Source organism: Symphalangus syndactylus, chromosome 2, assembly GCF_028878055.3.
Source record: "Symphalangus syndactylus isolate Jambi chromosome 2, NHGRI_mSymSyn1-v2.1_pri, whole genome shotgun sequence".
NCBI lineage: Eukaryota > Metazoa > Chordata > Mammalia > Primates > Hylobatidae > Symphalangus > Symphalangus syndactylus.
Window position 1 is genome coordinate 124,556,665 of NC_072424.2, and position 24,229 is coordinate 124,580,893.

At 37.8% G+C, this 24,229-nt stretch overlaps 1 protein-coding gene across 8 annotated transcripts in view; it reads left to right on the forward strand.

Moving 5' to 3' along the window:
- ADGB (androglobin) overlaps positions 1–22,323 on the forward strand; it is a 183,430-nt gene extending 161,107 nt beyond the window's left edge. For 2 of the 8 annotated variants that reach the window (XM_063631697.1, XM_063631718.1), the window contains exons 30-38: positions 3,892–4,067; positions 6,462–6,638; positions 7,452–7,554; positions 10,012–10,233; positions 16,440–16,490; positions 16,942–17,035; positions 17,570–17,753; positions 19,605–19,646; positions 21,928–22,323. In XM_063631697.1, coding sequence (XP_063487767.1) covers positions 3,892–4,067; positions 6,462–6,638; positions 7,452–7,554; positions 10,012–10,233; positions 16,440–16,490; positions 16,942–17,035; positions 17,570–17,753; positions 19,605–19,646; positions 21,928–22,110 — 1,232 coding nt within the window. In that variant the 3' untranslated portion in view covers positions 22,111–22,323. Of the gene's footprint in view, positions 1–3,891; positions 4,068–6,461; positions 6,639–7,451; positions 7,555–10,011; positions 10,234–16,439; positions 16,491–16,941; positions 17,036–17,569; positions 17,754–18,626; positions 18,878–19,604; positions 19,647–21,927 lie in introns of those variants that run through there. The other 6 variants (XM_063631708.1, XM_063631738.1, XM_055266654.2 and 3 more) reach the window with 6 other exon arrangements.
- Positions 22,324–24,229: the final 1,906 nt, after the last annotated feature.

Consider the following 24,229-nt stretch of genomic DNA (forward strand, 5'->3'; position numbering starts at 1 on the left):
TTCTGTTAATCCCACACTCTATCGGCATTGAGAGCTCTAGGACCTGGATTTTCTTAAGACCAGAAGCTGAAGTGATAGCTGTGGCCAGTGAGGGTGGTTGAAGCCTGGTTACCTCGTATTTGGGTTAGGATGAAGGGCTGGTACTGCAACACCTGGAGGAAGGGGAGGCCAGAAGAGACTGAAAAGAAGCAGCACTGAGTTTGCTTTTCTGTGAAGGCAGTGTTTCTGCCACCCCAAAGTTTATGGCTGACAAAAGATGTGAAACAATGTAGGAGAAAAGGTGTCCTCTGTGGCCTCTCCTACTTTCTATCTTGGGTTTCTGAGAAAAGTTGATTTTAATATGTGGTTTTCTATAAAAATCTTTGTTTTTATTTCTTTTTTTCTTCTTCTCTAAGATGATGTTTCTAAATCTCTAATTTTAAGCCTTATCCTTCCTCTCATTTAAACAACCTTATTCTCTTTCTGTGAACTTTTTAGTCACTTTTAAATCAGTCAATATTCATTTTTCCTACCCATCACAAGCAAGAGCTGAACTGCTTGGAATGTAATCTCACCTTCCTCCACAGAGTGCTCTGTAACTTCATGCACTTGTGACAAGGTCTCCAGGCTAAATGAATTTTTCCACTGTCCCAGGACCCTATCTCAGAAAAACAGCATGCACAGATCCTCAGAAGGTTTGGATAGAAAATAAATCCTGGAGAATGGCAGTGAAAATGGCAGGGTAAGAACTCCAAAAATTAGTAACTCCATAAAAACAATGAAAAACCTGGCGAAAAATTATGACAGTCAACTTTTTCAGAACTCTGGAAACTTATAAAAGTCTGCAGCAACTGAGGATTGTTTGTTCAAGGAAAAAACAGCTGGATTTCTGTAAGAATAGGAAACTTTATGGCATTTTAACTTGTCCCGTTCCTCAGCTCAGCAGTAGCTTTGGGGAAAAAAAAAAAAAAAAATCAGGCAATATTCCTGGCACATATTGGCAGATGCCAGAAGAAGTAAAATGGAGTTGGATTTATTTCAAGGTCTTATTCCCAAAGACTTATCATTATTTGACTTGTTTGATGATTTCCTGGAAGACTCCACTTACAAAGCTGAATCAAAACTACTGATTGTGCAGAGCTTTCTCCACAAAATGGTAGTCTGGAGATTATGCTGTCTGAGGATATAGAATGAAGAAAAAGGAAGAGACCTTCAGAGACTTGTGGAACACCATCACACATACCAACATGTACATAATGGGAACTCCAGAGGGAGAAGGAAAAGAGAAAGTGCAGAAAGGCTATTTGAACTAATAATGGCTGAAAATGTCCAGATTTGATGAGAAACATTAATTGGCACATTCAAGAAGTTAAACTCCATGTGGGACAAATTCAAAGAGACCCAGAGCTAGACATCTCATAATTAAACTCTCTAAAGACAAGGAATCTTAAAAGCAGAAAGGGAGAAGTGGCTCATCACATACAAGGGATTCTCAATAATATTAACAGCAAATTTTTACATCAACATCTAGGGAGACCAGAAGCCAGTGGGAAGACATATTCAAAGAACTGCAAAGAAAATTATCAACCAAGAATTTTCTACCCAGAAAAGCTGTCATTCAAAAATAAAGGAGAAATTAAGATATCCCAGAAAAACAACTGAAAATATTTTTCAATTTTATTTTGAAAACAAACCAAAGCAGTTTGCTTTGAAAACAAACCTGCCCTACAAAAGTACTACAGGAAAGTCTTCCAGCTAAAAAAAAAAAAAAAAAAAAAAAAAAAAAAAAAAAAAAAAAAGACACTAGGCAGTAACTTGAAGCTACATAAAGAAATAAAGTGCACCAGCAAAACTACATAAATATGAAAGTCAATATAAATGTATTTTTTTCCTTATCACTCTTTGTATTCTCCTGATTTAAAAGAAAACAGCTTAAAGCAATGATCATAAGTCTGTGTTGATGGGCTTTATACATATACATACGTATAAAGATGAAATTTGTGATAACATAAAGGGGGACAGAAATATGTGAACAAAGTTTTTGTATACTATTGAAATTAAATTGGTATTAATTCAAACTAGATGGTTATAAATTAAGATTTTAATTATAATCCCCAGCAACCACTAAGAAACTAACTCAAAAATCTATACAAACAAACAAAAAACAAGGGAATTAAAATGGTACAGCAGTAAACAGTAGTGGAGGAATTGAGAAATTAAAAAACCAAGGTATAGTGTATAAGAAATAATAAAAAGGCAGACATAAATCTTATCATTAATAATTATTTTAAATGTAAGTTAAGTAAACTCTGAAGTTAAAAGGCAGAGAATGGCTGAATGGCTAACCAACACAAGACCTAATTCTATGCTCTCTGTAAACAACATACTTCAGTTTCAAAAATACAAATAGTTTGAGAGCAAAAATATGGAAAAAACAATACCATAAAAAGAATAACCAAAAGAGACTTGGAGTGGCTATACTAATACCAGACAAAATAGGGTCTAAGATGAAAAATGTTACTACAGACAAAAAAGGATACTTTAAAATGGTAAAAGGGTACCTTCATCAAGAAATAGAGCAATTATAAACATACATAAACCTAACAACAGAATTCAAAATACATGAAGCAAAAACTGACAGAATTGAAAGAAATAGACAATTCAACAATAATCATTGCAAAGTTTAATACCCCAATTTTAATAATGAGTAGACAAACTAAACAGAAAATTAGCAAGGAAACAGAAGGCTTGAACAACTCTGTAAACCAATTTGACCTAACAGATACCTATAGAATACTCCACTCCACAACAGCAGAATACACATTCTTCTCAAGGGCGTATGGAACATTCTGCAATAGAGACCATATATAAATCAATAAAACAAGTCTAAATAAAACTATGGAAATTATACAAATGTTTTCAGGTCACAATTGAAAGGAAGTAGAAGCAATAAGAAATAAATTGGAGGCCGGGCGCAGTGGCTCACGCCTGTAATCCCAGCACTTCGGGAGGCCGAGGTGGGCGGATCATGAGCTCAGGAGATCAAGACCATCCTGGCTAACACGGTGAAACCCCGTCTCTACTAAAAATACAAAAAAAAAAAAAAATTAGCCAGGCGTGGCGGCAGGCGCTTGTAGTCCCAGCTACTCGGGAGGCTGAGGCAGGAGAATGGTGTGAACCCAGGAGGTGGAGCTTGCAGTGAGCCGAGATCGTGCCACTGCACTCCAGCCTGGGTGACAGAGAGACTCCATCTCAAAAGAAAAAATAAAGAAATTGGAGAATTTCACAAATACGTGAAAATTAGACAACATACTCTCTTAATCAATGGATCAGAGAAGAAATCACAAGAGAAATTAAGAAATTCTTAGAAATGAATTAAAAATAAACCGAGGATGCAGTAAAAGTAGTGTTGAGAGAAATATATAGCTACAAATGCTTGTATTACAAAGACGTAAGATCACAAATCAATAACTTATGTTCCATCTTAAAAAACTAGAAAACTAGAAAAAGAGATAACTGTGTCTAAACCAATCAGAAGTAAGGGAATAATAAAGATTACAGCAGAAGTAAATGAGTTCAATATTGTATTACAAGTACTAGCCAACACAATTGTGCAATAAATGAAATAAATGGCATCTATATTGGAAATAAATTGTATAGTGGTGATGGTTACACAGTCTTATAAATGTACCAAAGCCCACGGGTTCATCCACATCAATGGTGAGTGTTTGGTAATATGAATTATATATAGATTTTATGAAAACGAGTCAAACAGGCCTTTATAAAAATCTGTGTGATTAAAAAAATACAAATTTATTAGCTTAACCATATTTCCCTGAGTTGATTCCCTTGTCCCCTGTGAAACCATTTTATTGTTATGACTCATCAGTTTTTATTTTTATGTCTCTCTAGCTTATGGTGAAAGACACGAGGAGTTAATTACCTTAGGAAGCCCAGACTCCCACACTATTAGTAGTGAGGGACATAAATCTTCAGTAACTTCCAAAATAACAAGGAAAGGCAAAGAAAAATCTTCTGAGAAAGAAAAGACAGCCAAAGAAAAACAAGCACCTCGCTTTGAGCCTCAGGTGGGTGTGGAATTTTTTTTTATTTGAGTCACTTAATGATTTTAGGTTCATTGGATTCCTACTTGCCTATCTCAACTGAGGACAAAACTGTGAAACATTCTTTTTCCCTGATTCCAGAAACCATCTAGATACCTCAAGGACATTCCTTGGACACCTTCCTCAAGCTCCCTTTTCTAGTTCAGTATCAAAAACCATCAATTAAACCTTTAGTATGTAGAACACTATTCATGGCACTTGCGTTTCTAAGATAAATATGACTCAGTACTAACCCTAAAAGAATTCACAATCTAATAATGGAGGAGACTGAAGGTAAACTGAGAATTATAATGTTGAGTGTATGTGCAGTGGTAGAAAGGATAGGTTCTAATACAGCCCCTTCCAGGAGGAACTGAGTTCTGAACTGAGTTAATAAGCAAAGACATGATGAGGCGAAAACTCGATCTGGTTTTTTGAAGTATTAAAGTATGAGAGATGAGGCTGGAGGGATCAGTAAGGGTCAGCTAGTAAAGGGCCTTAAAGCGTCATTGGAAGGCTGGGACTGTATATACAGTCCAGAGGTTATGAGTCTAAGCTCCTTCAGGGTCAGTTAGAAAACTGCAATGATTAGGGGTAAGGAAGAGGATGTGGATGGCAAACGAGTGCAAGCACAGGCCTAAAGATTTTCAAGTTACCTAAAAACAGTGCACTCTAAACAAAATACCTATGAGTACAAAATCTTCCCACCATTTTATGCCTAGGTTAAGCAGGACTGGAACTTGGGGTATTTAAGAAGCACATTAACATGATCAGATTTACATTTCAGATACCGTCGTGGCTTTTAAGGGTGTGCACTTAAAGGAGGAAAGACTGGAGAGGAAGAGAATTCAAGAAAATACTTCAGTAATCTAAGCAAAAGAGTGCAAAGTGTGTCAGGAACAGGAAAAAAGAAAGGAAGGATGGGACAGATCAAGAACTATCTAGAAAACAAAAGGTGGGGTGCAGTTATTAATCCAAAGTGGGTGTTCAGGAACAAGAAGGAACAAAGTATATCTCTCAGGTTTCCAGCAGGAATAGCTAAGTAGGATGTCAGTACCATTAGGAAAATAGACAATAAAGGAAAATTAGCAAGTAAGAAGAGATGATGGACTTGTTGTTTCAGACTCCAGGAATGGCTCCTATAGATTTCAAAGATTTCATTTCTTAGCTGAAGTCTACCATTAGAAGTAAATAAGATTAACCCAATCCATAGATTCCTACAAGACCTCCCTTATTACCTTCACAGTGCTCCCTTTCCTGATCAAAATTTGATCCCAGAAAAGTCTCTGATAAATTCATGTATTAAGCAGTTTAAAAAATAAAAGCTAATATACCCTGTGTTAAAAGGAGAAAATAATTTCCCATTGTGAAAGTCAATTCTCGTCAGAATATTAGGGAAGTATTGTAGAAAGCAAGGTCATTTGGTAACACTAAAACCAAACTGCAGGTGGAAACCGTATTCAGTGATTATATCAATCCACTCTTCCCAACTGTATTATTTATCAGTGATAATTGATATAGCCTCGACCTTATGTAAAGTGCTATGTAACCACATTAGTTTCAATCCTCTTTTCCTACCCAATTGCCACCTATGAGCCTCACCTACGTAAAAATTGTCTCCCAGCCTATGATACACGCAGGTGATCCCATGAGACAGTAAAATATTGTTAATGTTCATAATGAATATATAGCAAGTATATACAGACCTGGAAATGATCAATTATCCTGCTCTCATTTTTGTGAAGAGATGCTGAGTGAACATAATTATAATTTATAATTTAATGTGTACAGTTTTAAGTAAAATTTGCATACATGAAATGCACAAATCAGTTATAACATTCAGTGAGTTTTGATCAATGTATTCACCATGTAATCCATGCCCCTATCAAGATATAAATTATAGATTATTTCCATAAACTCGGGAATTATCTCAAACTTCTTTGCCTTCAATTTTCTAATTCTCACACCTCATCTCCTGGTAACACCATAGATTAGTTTTGCCTAAATTGCTCTGGAATTTCATACTAATGACATACAAGACAATGTATCCTTTTGTGCTCGACTTCTTTATCAAAGTATAATATCTGTCTGTGGTGTATATCAGTAGTTTATTACTTTTTAATATTAAGCAGAGCCCAATTATATGACTATATGATAATTTGTTTATCCATTCCTCGATTGATACATATATGTTGGTTTTTTGTGTGTATTATGAATAAGACTGCAATGAACATTTTTGTACAAGTCTTTTGTGAATATGTGTTTGCATTTATCTCTAGTAAATACCTAATAGTGACATTATGTATCATATGGTAAAATCTAGACCCTTCTGAAAGGAGGAAAGCATGCAACCCAAAGGTTTTTATTTTATTTTATCAGATATCCACTGTTCACCCTCAACAAGAAGACCCAAATAAACCCTACTGGATTTTGAGGTTGGTCACTGAACACAATGAATCAGAATTATTTGAAGTGAAAAAGGATACAGAACGGGCAGATGAAATCCGAGCCATGAAACAAGCCTGGGAGACAACAGAGCCAGGAAGAGCAATCAAGGTCACCTGACTTCGAAAAGCTGTCATCTTTTACTTTTCCTCCTTAGGCATGCTCTGAAAAAAATGGCCATGCTGGTAAAAACCATATAGCCTGTCCTTTAGTAATGGTATCTGAAATTTTATCAGACAGGCATTGAATAACTACGTTAGGACCACCTTTGGACACATTGTAAAATGTTACCCTCCTGATTACCCAAAGGACTTGCAAAAACAAAGCACACGGTGGTACCAATTATAGGCCCACACTATGGGTTACCTCATTCTTTCACATAGCCCTGGCTATCTGCACGTCTGCTCTTAACACCCCCAAGTAAGAAAGCATTCAAATATTTAGTATGTGCTTTACTACACTTTGCGCAGCCTTAGATGGATTAAAAACCATGTGCTGCCCCCTTGTGGAATATACACACCTAGTCTCTAGAGTCTAGAGACCCTAGAGAGTCTCTGACCTATTTCCTGTAAGAGTGATTGCCATAGTGACACTATTACCATGTAAGTGCTTCATGTGACAATTCAGGGTTTTTGGGCAGATGAAAAAGATTCAGGAACCACTGCATCTAAAATAGTACGCCCAGAAACGTATTCTTTTTAGGGCTGCTTCTTCATCTATCCTCAAAAATAACTCAAAATCATGGATGATTCAGAATTTGAGTTTATCTGATAATGAAGAAGAGCTGGTCTGCTTCATTTAGACTGCCCTATTTAATTCACATTTTCCTGTTGCATTTTCGATAGAATACCATTAATATGTATTACCTGTACTGGTTGTTGCTTTTCAAGAGCTTTTAAAAAGCTGCTTATGTTTGTTCTTTAGGCTTCTCAGGCTCGTTTGCATTACCTTAGCGGGTTCATTAAGAAAACATCTGATGCTGAGAGTCTGCCTATATCTGAAAGCCAAACTAAACCAAAGGAAGAAGGTGAGTGAATCCTACCCCAGCTGCCTCAGAGCACAGAGCTGTGACTTGCACTTCTTAAAAAAATAATCAGCGGGTTGTGCTTGGTGAAAAGGATACATTTCAGAATCTCGTTTCTTGAGGATTATAAAAAGTCGCACAATTTCAGATAACTATATGAATAGTGCTTCAATTTTCAAATCACTTTCACACATTTTCCCATTTAAGTCCTACATCTCCCCCCTCACACACACTGTGCAAGGAGATGTGATTTTCTCCATTTAACAAATGATAAAACCAGAAAGAATGATGCAACCTAGTTAGAAAGTAGCAGTATAAAATTTGAAGGTAGGTCTACTACTATAAGTCTGGTACCCTTTCTAATAATAATAAACAATAACAAAAGAAATCATACATCAACCCAAGTATATATTATAATATTATTCCAGTTTATCAATAAGGACACAGGCACCAGAGACCCTCAGTAATATCCTAAGTTCAGAGCCAGAGACAGAATTGGCCTGCAGACAGGCCCTTCATAATGCCAGTGTCTTCCCACAGCTACTTGACCGATTACATCTATTGCCACACTGAAGTGTCCATGGAGGCAGAAGGCGTTCACATCCCAAATCATGCTTTTCCATTTTTATATATTCAGGAATGCAATTCAATAATTGTTATAAAAATAATATCTCTTAACTTTTCATATGAACAGTGTGAATAGCAAATACCATCCTAATTCTGTTATCCTGGGATTGGCAAAGCATTTTACATTATCTCACTTTAACCTATAGCAACTATGAGGTATGTATTACTTACTCTACTCATCTTAGAGATAAAGAGACCAAAGCTCAGAGAGCCACCTTATTCTTCCTAAGTCATCCATCTCAAAAGTGATGAAGTTGGGATTTGAAATATTTCTAACTCAAGTACTCACTCCTCTAATAGAATCTAATGTAATGCTAGGAAAACAAAGGTGAATAGGATTCAGTTCTTGTCCTTTAGGCTATAGATTATTTTTTATATTTTGTTTTAATATATATGTATAAAATATTACACTGAATACATTAAAAATGACTAAAAAACTTTATTCCAGACTACTGAAGTAGGGGAGAAAGATTGAATTCAACTGTAGATACAACAAGGAATAAGTGGGGAATTAAAACTAACAGTCCAGGTGAGGGAGTAGATGGTAAATTACTAAGAGGAACTTGGTTAGATGTCAAGGGTCAGGAAAGAGGAACTTGATTTGATATCAAGTGGGGAAGAATTCTGGATAAACTGACTTAGCAGGATTTTTTGCTAAAACTGGTGTCAGCAGGCCAAGGACAAGGCCTAGTGGAGAACAGGGCTCAGAGACCCTGACCCTGTCATAGAACACACACACAATAAAAGCTACAAATTCTAACTGTACAGCTCGATTAATTTTTGCATGTGAATACTCAGTAGCCACTGTTTAGATCAAGATTGGAAACACCAAATACTAAAGTCCTCCTCGTTTGTTTCCAAGTCATTTTCTCCCTCAAGGTAACAACTAGTTGACCCCCATCACCATCAAATAATTTTGCCTATTCTTGAACTTCAGTTTAGACTCATATGTACCCCATACGTCTATTTAGTTACTTTATTTCTTACTGTGCCTGGAATAGTAAGCTGCATTTTATAAGAAGTTTGTCTATTTTATGTAGGTTCAACTTACTGGAATAAGTTTCCTTTTTACCTTTTTTTTTTTTCTCTATCAGTCTTGCTCTAGGGATACATCAACTTTAATAATATTTTTAAGGAATCAACTTCTGACTACCGAATATCTGCCTCTTATTTCAACATTTCTTCATGCTCTTAAGTACTTTCCTATTGCCACCCTTCATTCAATGCAGAACATAACATGAATTTGGTCACCTGCAATTGATAAATAGGAAAATAATGTCTCTATATAATGAGGAAGTTATGGTAGGTTTTACATAGTTTTTCCTAGGCTAGGGATCCGGAACACTGAATAGACTCAGAGTATCAAGAAAAAACTTCCCAGCTTTATGACATCACAAGAAAGAGCTCTGTTCAGCTCTATTTTGAGACAATTTTAAATAAATGTCTGCATACAGGGATCGCCCTGCAGAGAGGAACACCCTATCTATTATGAAGCATTGTCAGCATAGGGCTAGTTGTACTTCCTCTAGGGCCGACCTTCACAACATCCCCAATAATTCAAATATCCCATTTCCATTTATGCTGTCCCAACTTCTAAAAGCCTCTATTTTTATGTGACATTTTAATATATGGAGGCAGTTTTCAGACACACTTCCTGCCTGGGTCAGCCTTCTAGGGTGACAGTCATTACTTTTGCTAGTGCTCTGGTTAGAAGTTATAGAGCTTTTGAGTCATCTGCGCTAAATCTGTGCTCCCATCATCAAGCCCTGTTACTTTTTGCATGTGATTTCATGGAATGCAAGCTTTTTCAGTAATGCACGTGTCATGTTGTAGTAGAAACAGCTGCACGCGGTGTAAAAGAGCCAAACTCAAAGAATTCTGCAGGTTCAGAGGGCAAAGAGATGACACAAACAGGATCAGGGAGTGTGGCGTGGAAGAAGTGGCAATTGACCAAAGGCTTGAGGGATGTGGCAAAATCCACGAGCAGCGAAAGTGGAGGAGTGTCTTCACCAGGGAAGGAAGAGCGCGAGCAGAGCACGCGGAAGGAAAACATTCGTAAGTATTGCTGTCACTGGTAAGATAAACATGTATTTTCAAATAAAAATTGTGGAAAAGATTTTAACTTAAACATAAGTGATGGCTAGGGCTATAAAAGTAGAAGCGATGTCTTTCCAATATATATTCATTTTACTTAACAGAGTTGGGAATTTGCTCAAGGACCTGATTACTAAATATTAACCAAAAGATAAAAGTGGGCAAAAGACCCCCCCTCCCCAGATTTGCAGGTATACTTTTTCTGTGTATAGGTTTTCTGTGTCTACAAATGCTAGAAATAAAATGCCAGCATTCACACACACACTTGTCGTTAAACAGATTTTTTTGTGTTATCTGTAGTATGCTACATGATAGATTTCCTTTTTACCTTTCACAGCAAATTTTAAGAATGTCGTTTTTTACATGTTGAAAAAGAGCAATTTTCAGTGGTGCACAAGTCACCCTGACTTGATTCATTTCTATATGGATTCATATCTGTTCACTAAACTGAACTAAATCCCTGATCAAAGGAAAATGCCTTTCCACACTCCTGGTTTCTATGAATTCCTAAGAACTCCTCAACTCCTTCTGTCTTAAAGGAAACTAGATGTCCTTTTAATGCATTTGGAGAGAATGCATGAGGCTGCCCATGGAAGCACTGCTTCTCCCTCAGGTGTGAGCACTACCTAGACTGTGCTGGAACAGTCAGTCAGCTTCAGGTGATCATGGCCCATTTGTCTCTCACATCAAGCTACATCCTCCGATTAAACCTGGATCAATAGTATGATCTTACTCTCTATTTTTCTACTTGTTTTGAACCCAGGCAGCAAAGAAAGAAATCTTAGAAGCATTCTCAGAAAAGCCAACAATGGTTCTTTTCTCAGAATTGCTAAACAATTCTGAGAATTTTTAAATGAAGAAGTGTTTAAAGCTAAAGCATGTCCTTAAGTGATTTCCATACTGACAGGAAAATTCCAAAATTAAAAGGAATCTTTTACTATACTAACAAGAGATTCTGATATTTTTTAAACCAATATTTTGAAAGTACATGCCCATTCAATAGGTAATAGCTCACATGATGGTAGCAGTAAAACTCATTAGAACACATGTCATTTAATATTAATATTTAATTTGTAATTTTTCCACTCTTATCTTGAGATTCCAGGAATTAGAGAAAGCATATATTGCTATCTCCACTTCTAAAACGACAGAATTGGCAAATAACTCACCCCAAGGGCAGGAAACTGATGCAGTTTGGGTAGAACTTGGACTTAAACCCAGCTCTTTGACCTCCATATATTGTGATCTCAAACTGAACACAAACTTTTCCCCATCCTTAAAGATCTATAAAATAGAAAAATGTAGCCAAAACAATGCAACTTAAATTCTGATATCAAATTATTTACTTATGTGCTAAGTAATCCTTCTTGAATTTTTAATTAGCAAATAATTATATATATTTATGGGGTACAATGGGATGTTTTGATACGTGTATAGGTTATGGAATGATCAAATCAGGCTAAGAAATATATTCATTACCTCAAATACTTATTTCCTTGGAGTGAGATCATTTAATATCCACTCTTTTAGCTATTTTGAAACGTCCAATACATTGTTAGCTGTGTTCACCAAGCTGTGCAATAGAACACCAGAACCTATTCCTCCTAGCTAACTGAAGCTAACTGTACCCTTTGACCAACATTTTCCCTTTCCTTGTCCACTACACTATGACCCCCCAGCCTCTGGTAACCACCATCCTAATATCTATATCTACAAGTTCAACATTTTTAGATTCCATATATAAGTGAGATCATGCCGCATTTGTCTCTCTGTGGCTGGCTTTTTTACTTAGCATCTTGTCCTCCAGGTTTGTCCATAATGTTGCAAATGACAGAATTTTTTGTTTGTTAAAGGCTGAAGAGTATTCCATTGTGTCTACATACCACATTTTAAAAAATCCATTCCTCTATTGATGGGTACTTTGGTCCTTTCCATATATTGGCTGTTGTGAATAACGTAATGCACATACAAGTACAGACACCTCTTTCACGTGCTTATTTTAATTCCTTTGGATATATACCCACAGGCAGTGTTGCTGGATCATGTGGTAATTCTACTTTTAGTTTTTTGAATAACTTCCATACTGGTGTTTCAAATGGCTTGTAATAATTCCCAGTACCACCGATGTGTACCTGAGTTCCCTTTTATCCACACTCCCACCAATGCTTGTTATCTCTCATCTTTTTTTATAATAGCCAATGTAACAGGTATGAGGTAGTATCTCATTGTGGTTTTAATGTGCATTTTTCTGATGACTGGAGATGTTAATCATCTTTTTATATGTGTGTGGGTCATTTGTGTCTCTTCTTTTGAGTAATATCTATTCAGGTTCTTTACCCATTTTTTAATCTAGTTATTTGCTTTCTTATTATTGAGTAGCTTAAGTTCCTTGTATGTATTGAATATTAGCCTCTTATCCAATGTATGGTTTGCAAATATTTTATCTCAACCCATGGGTTGACTCATCACTTTTCATTGTTTCATTTGCACAGCAAAGGTTTTTAGTTTGGTACAGTCCCACTTGTCTATTTTTACTTTTGTTTCTGTGCTCTTACGATCATATTCAAAGAAAATATTGCCCACACTAATATCATGGACTGTTTCTCCTGTTTTTCTTCTAGTAGTTTTATACTTTCTGGACTTATGTTTAAGTTTTTAATCTATTTTAGTTGATCATTTTTGGTTTTTGTTTTATTTTTAGAGAGGTTGGAGTACAGTGGCTCAATCATGGCTCGCTGCAGCCTCAACCTCCCAGACTCAAGTGATCTGCCCACCTCAGCCTCCTGAGTAGCTGAGACTATAAGCGTGTGCCACCATTTCTGGTGAATTTTTTTTTTATAGAGATGAGGTCTCACTATGTTGCCCAGGCTAGTCTCAAACTTCTGGGCTCAAGGAATCCTCCAGCCTCAGCCTCCTAAAGTTCTGGGTTTTACAGGCATGAGCCACTCTGGCCTAAGCTGATTCTTACATAAGGGTCCGTTTTATTTATTTTGTATGTGAATATCAGGTTTTCCAAACACCATTTATTGAAGAGATTTCCCTTTCCCATTGTGTGTTCTGTTCCACTTGTTTTCAGTTTAAGTTTTTATTTTGAGACAGGGCCTTGCTCAGTCACCCGAACTGGAGTTCAGTGGCACAATAACAGCTCACTGCAGCCTCAACCTCCTGGGCTCAAGCAATTCTCCACCTCAGCTTTCTAAGTAGCTGAGACTACAGGCACGTGCCACCGCACCTTGCTATTTTTTTTTTTGTAGAGATGCAGTCTTACCATATTGCCCAGGCTGTTCTTGAATTCCTGGGCTCAAGCTATCCTCCCACCTTGGCCTCCCAAAGTGCTAAGATGACAGGCGTGGGCCACCATACTCAGCCTCTATTCCATTATGTTGATGTTTTTATGCCAGTACCATGTTGTTTTGATTAGTATAGCTTTGTAATATGTTTTGAAGTCTGTTGATGCCTCCCTCATTATTTTTGGTCCAGATGGCTTTGAATATATGGTGCCTTTTGGGGTTCCATACGAATTTTAGGAATCTTTTTGTCTACTTCACTGAAGAACAACATTAGAATTTTGGTAGGGATTGCATTGAATTTGTGGATTGCTTTGAGTGGTATGGACATTTTAACATTAATTCTTCCAGTCTATGAACACAGGATTTTTTTCTATTTGTTTATGTCACCTTCAATTTTTTTCATCAATGTTTTCTCCAAGGCTGCACCAACCTCCACCCATGCAGTCTGCACTGTGCTCTGAAACTAATAAGGTAATCTTTAAATTGAGAAAATTGACTATAATCATGATTCATCATTTTATACCAGCCCAGGAGCAGTCACAGCACAGACTTTTTTTTTTTTTTTTTTTTTTTACCCAGAATCCCAGACCAGTGTTGTAAGGCATGGAAGCTCATGCCCCAGTTTCAGCTCATCTGCTCCTAATTTCTTCACACCTTTGGCCATCAGTCTTTGGACATTTGCAATAAAGTCTAGGTAGTTGTGAACAGATATACTTTTGCATAGAGAGAAGAAATAAGAACAGGGAGGAAAGATAAAAGTCAGCAGGAAAGGAGGACCTAGACCAAGCAGCCTATCTCCAAGCACAGAATGTCTTCAAGACATTTCTCAAACACTTGAAAACATTTATTATCATTTTAATGTTTGCACCCCATTGTGTCTGGAGTTGGTTCCTTCCAGTGGGTTCCTGGTCTCGCTGACTTCAAGAGTGAAGCCACAGACCTTCACAGTGAGTGTTACAGCTCTTAAAGATGGCATGGACCCAAAGAGTGAGTGGTAGCAAGGTTTATTGTGAAGAGCAAAAGAACAAAGCTTCCACAGCATGGAAGGGGACCCAAGCAGGTTGCTCTTCTGGCTGGGGTAGCCAGCTTTTATTCTGTTATTTGTCCCCTCCCATGTTCTGTTTCTGTCCTATCAGATAGCCCTTTTTTCAATCCTCCGCACTATTGGCTACTTTTAGACTCGTGATGATTGGTGCATTTTATAGAGCACTGAGTGGTGTGTTTTGCAGAGTGCTGATTGGTGCATTTTACAATCCCTTTGCTAGCTACAGAGTGCTGATTGGTGCATTTTACAATCCTCTTGTAAGACAGAAAAGTTCTCCAAGTCCCCACGTGACCCAGGAAGTCAATCTGGCTTCACCTCTCAATCCCCCCACTAAACAGGACACCCCAACTGCTGTTGGGAATGGGGTGATGATCACTCTAGCTACTTCCTGCTGGATGGGGGCAAAGAAGGGGCCCTGCAGTTGTAGTGTCCTCCAGAGAGGAGCTCTCTAGGCCAAAGGGCCAGTGGGTTGGTCCAGGGGTCCTTGGTAGAAGTTGTGGGTTGAGCTCATTTGGGGTTCCATTTGTAAGACCATCTGTAGCTTGATGGCCTTGATCCTGGAGGAAATAAATTTGACAAGGAGGTTAAAAATACAGGGCCTGAAGGCAAGTAATAGCAAGATGGCTGTCATGGGAACTAGAAAGGGGAGAAGCCATGTCACCCAACTCCAGAAGTTGGTATAAGAGTTTGAAAGGTGTTGGCTGATTTCAGAAGCCTTTTCCTGTAAATGCCGGGCAGCGTCTTGTATTATCCCTGACTGGTTAGTGTAAAAGCAACACTCTTCCCCTAAGGTGGTGCAAAGTCCTTCTTTCTCAGCAGTGAGGAGATCTAGGCCTCGGCGGTTTTGGAGAGTCACTGCTGCCAAAGAGTCTATTTGGGATTGTAGAGTAAGGATAGATTTTGTTATTTCTTGCAAACTGTCTGAGAAATCCTTTGAGAGTGTGTAGTAGTAGGATAATGAAGTAGATAAACTGGCTATTCTGGTTCCTGTGGCAGTGGCCATTCCTAACCCTATACGTAGGGGTATTAGTTGTATGGCCCTGCGCTGACAGATTTGAGCTTTGAGGGGCACTGGTAGGGTCTGATTTCCTGGGGCAATGTTAATGTTGGGAATTAGGAAGATTAAGGTGCAGGTGCCTGTCCAGTTGGTAGGGAGGCAGATATAGGTTGAAGTTCCACATAAGAAGAATATGCCTGGCTGGGTAGACAGAACTGGTTGCGTATGTTAAGAAGGTTAATCCCAAAGTGTTGGGATTATAGGCGTGAGCCACTGCAGGCACCTGGCCCTAAAACTGCTCTTAAAAATAAACTTTAAAAAAAAAGGAACCAAGCGGGGAGATTTTTACTATGTAATTTCAAAATTGGTCATAAAGTTAAAAATAATGATCAAAACACCATGGTTTGACACTTTCTTTGAAAGTTGAAGAATTTTACCATATGACCCAGTAATCCACTCCTACTTACATAAAATATCCAGGAAAGACAAATTTGTAGAGACATAAGTAGATTAATGATTGCACAGAGTTTGTGGTGAGAACACAAAGTGACTATTATAGGACACAAGAGAGATCTTATTTGGATGATGAAAATGTTTTAAAACTGGATTTTGTTGATGGTCACACAATTTGGTAAATTTACTAAGAAGTATTGAATTAGAACCTCAAAATGGTTGAATTTTTTGTATGTAAATTATACTTTAGTTTTTTTTAAAAAGAATCAGTGGTCTGGAAATGCTGAAAAGTTAATATCCTAGACTCAAGTCTTTTAAATCTGTTCTTGTGGGCTCGCTACTGGTCTATGGATTAAAAAGCTGCTGCTAATTTGATTTTCAGTGTTTATCTTTTATATATTGCCTACTCCACTGGACTACAAGTTTATTGAAGGTAAAATACCGTTTTTAGTATTTCAGTATAAATATGTAAAAAATCTATTTATATCCCAAGCCAGGTAGTACTTAGTGTAGCATTCAGGCAAAGCCCAATTTCATTAAATACTGGGCCATTTAACTTGTTTGTAATGAAATTTTGTAACTTAAGACTTGTTCTTATTAATGGAGACTAATCCTCTTCCCTTTAACTGTGATTAGAATAGCATTTTTTTAATTTTTCATTTTTGTCATCTCCTTTATTTAACTAAAAGCATGGTAACACCAGCTAGAGGATAAACAAAATATAAGCATATAATTATATATTGTTAACATTATATAAGACAAGTCCAATGAATGGTTGTTTTTCAACAGAAACTATTTTCAATTAAAATGAGATATAGTCATTTGGTTAGTCATTTTTTAAAGCCTAGGTTTTTTCTTGTGGGTTTTTTTTTTTTTTTTTAAAGCAACAGGACCTCATACACGATCAACAATTTTGGAAACATCTCCACGACTTATTCGAAAAGCACTAGAATTTATGGATTTAAGTCAATATGTTCGGTAAGTTTTCATAAACATGATTGATGCAGACAACTGTGTTTTGTTAAATCGATTATTAAAATAAATCTTTACAGAAAACATTTAAGTAATTTGAGGCCTGATTAAGGTGAGATGAGCTACAAAAAATTTCTATCACACCTGCTGCATTATTTAGATTCAATTTTTAATAACTAGATAGAAATATATTAAGCATATTTATAAGTTTGAAAACATCAAAATTACTAGCTGCATAAATTCAAAAGGAAAACCTACAAGATATTCTCATAGTTTTGAACACAAGTTTCACAATCACCTCATCAAGTGGTGAATCCAAATTTACTGATATTCTCCAAAATATTTTCCTAAACTATCAGTGACAATAAATGGAGCATAGCATATCTAGAAAACAAGCATTTATTTTTTCTATCCCTAATGTTTTATTTGACTCAGACCACCACACTGTTGATATGATTTAAAATTATTTGCTGTCTAAAGTGAAGCTTATTCCAGAGTTCCCAAATGAAATTTGTATCTTTTGATGATTTTTGTATCAAGGAAAACAGACGCAGATCCTCTGCTGCAAACAGATGAATTGAATCAGCAGCAGGCAATGCAAAAGGCGGAAGAAATTCATCAGTTTCGACAGTATAGGACCAGAGTCCTTAGCATTCGAAACATTGACCAAGAAGAGCGGTTGAAATTAAAGGATGAAGTCCTGGATATGTATAAGGAAATGCGGGTGAGTCTCAAAGCACATACATAGATTATAGTTGGCAAATTCTTTCGTAACATTAAAAAGAAATTATATAATAATATTTGCATAGAAATAAGTCTTGAAAACATAGGTTTCTAATATTCGCAACTTCTAGGAAAACATCACAAATTTGATTCTATACATCTCATCTCACTCCCTCCCTAAAATCCCCTAAAATGCAGTATTGGGAATCTATCCTTAAAGATAGAAAGAATAGGAGAGAAAACAACAAAATTATTTGTTCAAGTTGGAAGATAACTGGACAAAGATCACGTTAACTAGCTTGAGACACACAAATCCTAAACTGTCAGTGGGAAAAGTCTTAACAAGCCAATTAGCTCCTCAGAATTCCTACAGAATCCCCAAAAAAGCTCAGCAATTGGTGGCACCAGATACGTTAGTAAGTAAAAGTGAAGTAGGAGGAAGATGAAAATAGTTGGGTTTGTTCAGCTTAAGGCTATTTAGGAATTGCAGATCACCACTTCAACTTTTTGCATCCAGATTATTGTCATCCGTTCACCCCGGTAGAAGAATAGGTGTCCTTTAGTTAGAGATGACAACAAATGAAAAAAGAATTTCTACATTGTGGAAGACTATACTTTACTGAAAATGGGAGTATCATACTAGAAAAGGGGAAATTCAATAAATGTATATGAATAACTTCCCACTACAGATAGTGAGAATCTTTTTTTCTCCCTCCTCCCTGCAACATACACGCACATACTCCTACACATCCCCAAAGACACTAAAGCCTATAGGAAATTCTAAATATTTTAGCTACAGTGAAACTGTCATTTCCAGTAATGGCTCATGTGAGGAATGTGCCCAACTTAACATCTCTTCTTGTTTGTCCAATAGGCACCTCAAACAGAACCTCTCTAAATCCAAATTCAAGAATGCTTGCCCTCCTTCCCATCTCAGCACAAATATGTCATCCCACCAAGATTCTCCATCTCAGTCAATACCAATTGCATTCTTTCAGTTGCCCAAGCAGAGACTATGGAGACATCTTTGACTTCTCTCACTCCTCATGTGCGATCAATTGTCAGAACCTCTCAACTCTACCTTGAAAATATATCCAATATATATATCACCACACTAGCCTAACCTGTCATTCTTTCTTATTCAGAGGATTGCTATAGCCCAGTTACTGATCTAACTGCTTCCATCTTTGCCCCTCCACAATGTGGTCTCTGCTTTGCCACCAAAACAATTGTACCAATCACGACAAACTAGGCTTGTCCTGTGGTAACAAAATCCCCAATATCACAGTGGCTTAACAGTGTTTGGCAGACTTATTTTCTGTAAAGGCCCAAACAGTAAATATTTATGTTGCATCTACTCAACATTACAATTTTTTACACAAAATCACAGATAATACCTAAATACGATAATGGCAAAATAAATAAAACTTTACTTAGAAAAATAAGCAATAAGCCAGATTTACTTTACAGGCCTTAGTTCACCAACTCTGGCTAAAAACAGTAAAACAGTATTTCTCATTCTAGCTGTGTGTCCAGTGCGGTTCAATAGAGCAACCTTCTACTTATCAAGATCCCCTGGCTGAAGGAGCTTCCACAGAGACACTTCTACCATGATTATTACAACAGGGGAAAAGAACATGGGGAATTGCACATTGGCTGTGACTATTTCTACCCAGAAATGCCACATTCATTTGCACTCACATTTCACTGACCAGAGCAAGTCACATGGTCACTTACAACTTCAAAGAAGGAACCTACGTTGGTGACACCTTGATGCCAAACTTGTAGTATCAAGCACTGCAAGGCAACGCATTTCTGTTGTCTAAACCCAATTTGTGGTTCTTTATTACAGCAGCCCCAGCAAGCTAATCAAGAGGGAGGGCAATGCTACCAGGTACCTGGAAGATAACCAGCAATATTTTGTGAATTACACTAATGGTTATCATAACGCATATTTAAAATGAAGGTGGAATCATTTCACTTCCCTAATGGCTTTACATTTCATTAACAAACTAAAATCTTGTATGACCTCCAGAGCTTTCCTCTCTGATCTTTTTATCGACTTTTTGCCTAGGTGACTTTTCCTTTCCACTAATAGCAAGGCATGTTCCCACCTCTGGCCTTTGACCTCACTCCTCTCTCTTCCTGGAATATTCTTTTCCCAAAGTGTAAAATGTAAAACTTTCCTTTTATGAGATCTCTTATCTATGGTCACTTATTAGAGAGATCTTCACCAGCTGCTCTTCCAAAATTAGTACCCTCAAAATTTGTGTAACCATGCCTTAGCCTTACTTTTCTTGAGGGCACTTACCCTGCATGTGCATTTATTTATTGGCATATGAAAATGTAGATTATAAATACTATGCTTTCATTTTTGATTCTTCTCTGCTACAATATAGCCTATATGTGGACAGATATTCTGTTTAGATCCACTGTTGTGTCCCCAGAGCTTCAGAGGAATGTCTGTTTCGCAAGTTTGTTCAATTAATGAATCAGTAAATCAATGAATGGATATCAAAATTGTGTAAGTTCAATTTACCATGTGGGAAATAATTTAGATTAGAAAACAAAAGGGAATTTCAGGATTGCTGTTTGTGGTTTTTGTGTGTAATAACCAAATAAATGCAGCAGATAGAGAGGAAATGGGGAAAAAATACTAAGACAGCTTTGAGTTCACTCCCATTCATTTATGTGAGAGGCACAGGGAGAGCCCTAGTTTTGATTGAAGCCATTTTAAGAGAAACATGATCAATAACATATTTATCAGATAGGAGAATGAATATGTTTTATACTCATTCCTCAAGGGACTACTGATGTATATTAAACTTATTTACACACGCTTCTTAAAATGTCTCCTCATTCTCTTGCTGTCTCTCTAATATGTCACTACTATCTTCTACTTGTGCAATTGGTTTAGTCAATCCAGTTTTATTATGGTAGCTACAGTACTATCTTTTGTAAAAACTTCAGGAAGTCCGATTCTGACATCCAGCTTTTCCCAACATCTCAATAAGATTAAGCTGGTTGCAAAAAAACATGGAAGATGTCTTGATAAATTCAAGGACAAAGACAAAGCAGCCATTTCTAGAAGAGTCTTTTCAGGCTAGCAGCTATGCTTTATCCTTATTCTTTGATTATATTATCTTTGAAACAGTAAGCAATTAATTTGGCCACTTCTCTTTTAAGAGATGAAGGGGAAAAGGAGAAATCAGCAAAGGTGACTGAATAGGAGCAGCTGGTGAGACAGAAGACAATCTAAGAGCTAAGTGAAATCAGTTGATCCAGGAGGAGAGCGTGTGGTTAACAAGAATAAGAACAGTAAATGATCTTGGATTTAGCTACATAGAAGGCTTTGGTAGCCTTGATGAATACAGTTCTGCTAAAGCGGTGAGAATGAAAAGTCAAGGTGACAAGAACAAAGTAACCAACGGATTTGGCCATACTATTTGGAGCTACGTCATCAAGTATAGCTCAGATATATTTTGTCAGGAATAGCACACATGTAGGGAACTAGTAATTTCTTGAGCAGAGTTACTTTGCAAGAGACATTGGGCTTATTATCTCATACAGATTACATTTGAAATAATTTAAACATTATACCTTTGGGGAAAAAAGTATGTTTTCTTTACCTTGGACTATTTTTTCTACAAATGTTTTTAATTTTGCCATACTGTGTTAAAATCTCATGAACCCTTTTGTTGGTATGTTTTGTGTGTTGATAAGCTTTTGAGACCATACACTAATTTTTTTTTTTTTTTTTTTGAGACGGAGTCTCGCTCTGTCGCCCAGGCTGGAGTGCAGTGGCGCCATCTCGGCTCACTGCAAGCTCTACCTCCTGGGTTCACGCCATTCTCCTGCCTCAGCCTCCGAGTAGCTGGGACTACAGGCGCCCGCCACCACGCCCCGCTAATTTTCTTTGTTTTTGTAGTAGAGACGGGGTTTCACCGTGGTCTTGATCTCCTGACCTCGTGGATCCGCCCGCCTCAGCCTCCCAAAGTGCTAGGATTACAAGCGTGAGCCACCGCGCCCGCTGACCATACACTAATTTTCATTTTCAATCATTTTGCCTATGAATGTATGGGCATAATGACAGGGTAAAGGAATTTTTTCTTTCTTTCTGGGAACATAAGCCTTTACCAGTGGAACTTACTGTTTGGGGTTTTGCTTTGGAACAGGACTCCTTAGATGAAGCCCGACAGAAAATTTTCGACATCCGGGAAGAGTACAGAAACAAATTGCTGGAAGCTGAGCGCCTAAAGCTGGAAGCTCTGGCTGCTCAGGAAGCTGCCGTGAAGCTGGAGACAGAAAAGACCGTGGCTCCTGACACACAGAAAAAAAAGAAAGGAAAGAAAAAGTAACCAGGGGATGTCCAATACTACCCTGCTTCTGGAGAGAAAAAATGTAATGATCTATAACTGCCTGCTGATAAAACAAGATATTGGGCCAACTGAAAATAGAAATTGTTCTTAGAAATATTTTAATGCTAACTTGTTAGTTTTCCTCAGAAAGCTAGTATTTGAAGCCATTCAAGTTTAAAATGCTCTAATTTCAATAAAATAGCTTCCAAATAATTAAAATGTAATAAAATGTTTAGAGTGTCAAACTGCCTGCATTTTTAATTAGAAGTGAAACAAGTTCATAAATTAAGCAACAGGATTATCTTTGAAAATTTCAGCAATGAGAAGTGGCTTTTGTTCTTAGAAATTTAGTCTTAAACTTTAAAAGTTTAAAAATACTAATAACTATGCTTCAGAATTATGCTTTTCAAAAGAGACTGAGTCTCACTTTGTTGCCCAGGCTGGAGTGCAGTGGTATAATCTCAGCTCACTGCAACCTCCGCCTCCCGGGTTCAAGAGATTCTCCTGCCTCAGCTTCCTGAGTAGCCCTGATTACAGGCACCTGCCACCACCCCTGCTAACTTTTGTATTTTTAGTAGAGACAGGGTTTCACCATGTTTGCCAGGCTGGTCACGAACTGCCAACCTCAAGTGATCTGCCTGCCTCGGCCTCCCAAAGTGCTGGGAATACAGGCGTAATCCACCACGTTGGGCCAAAATATGCCATTTTTAAAAACTGAGCTTCAAGAAACCTCCTTCATTGACCAAGAACTACCCTGGCTCAGCCCAAAGTGTTAGGACTCTGGATCCTAGCAACGCATCATGGTAACCTGGGTGTAGAGAGAGAGTGATCTCAAACATCACTTTTCGTGCTCACCAGTGTGGTGTTTTCTGTAACACGCAGATGAAGTTGTTATACCCTTAGTCTTAGAACAATGCAATGAGTGGATTGAGGCACATAGCAGGAAACTGAATTTCTCCAAAAGCACACTTCTAATTCATGACTATCTCAAACTATTTTTTAAACCAGTCAAAGCGGTTTCACTTTGGCAGGTGATTTTACTTATCCTTTCTTATGTTAATCTTTGTTATTTAAAATATGTGTTTATTGAAACATGGTCTGCCTCTGCTGTCCAGGCTAGGGTGCAGTGGCACAATCTCAGCTCACTGTAACCTCCACCTCCTGGACTCAAGCCATCCTCCTAATATTTTTTTTTTTTTTTGAGATGGAATTTCCCTCTTGTTGTTGGGGTGATCAGACCCAACACCAGGTCGTGGGGGTGACAAAGTCTGGCAGAGTTAAAGGACTAAGAAAAAGAGCTTGAGAGAAAAAGAGACAGCTTGAGAAAGCTGGGACTGAGTAGCCACCAGCGAGCATGGAGGCCGCGAAGGCCTTGCGCTGTGGGAGCCCACGCTATTTATTGGTAATCCAACAAAGGAACAGGTGGTGAGAATGTGGAGGTCAAAAGGGCAGGCACATGATCTACAGCTGTGAGGCCTTAGCATTTATATGGAACATGTTCTGCTACTTGAGATAATGGGAACAGCAGCCTAGGAAGGCTAGAAGCAAGGAGCCAGCAAGTCTAGACACATTCCACAGGACATTGTGTCAGACACGCAAGCCCTGCCTCAGTTTTTGTCCCAACACTCAGCTTTTACCTAACACTTGTTGCCTAGGCTAGAGTGCAATGGCACAATCTCAGCTCACTGCAACCTCCTCGCCTCCTGAGTTCAAGTGATTCTCTTGCCTCAGCCTCCTGAGTAGCTGGGATTAGTGGTGCAGCCACCACGCCCGGCTAATTTTGTATTTTTAGTAGAGACTGGGGTTTCACCGGGTCGACCAGGCTGGTCTTGAACTCCTGACCTCAGGTGATGCACCCACCTGGGCCTCCTAAAATGCTGGGATTACCGGCTGGAGCCATGGCACCCGGCCAATTTCTGTATTGTTTTGTAGAGACAGGGTTTCGCCTCTCAAACTCCTGAGTTCAAGAGATCCACCCATGCCGGCTTGCTTCCCAAAATGCTGGAATTACAGGCATAAACCACCACGCCCAGCTAAAAAATATTTAATACTCCCATAAATGGTCAACTAATTTTTGACAAGGATGCCAAAAATACACATAATGAAAGAAAATCTTTTC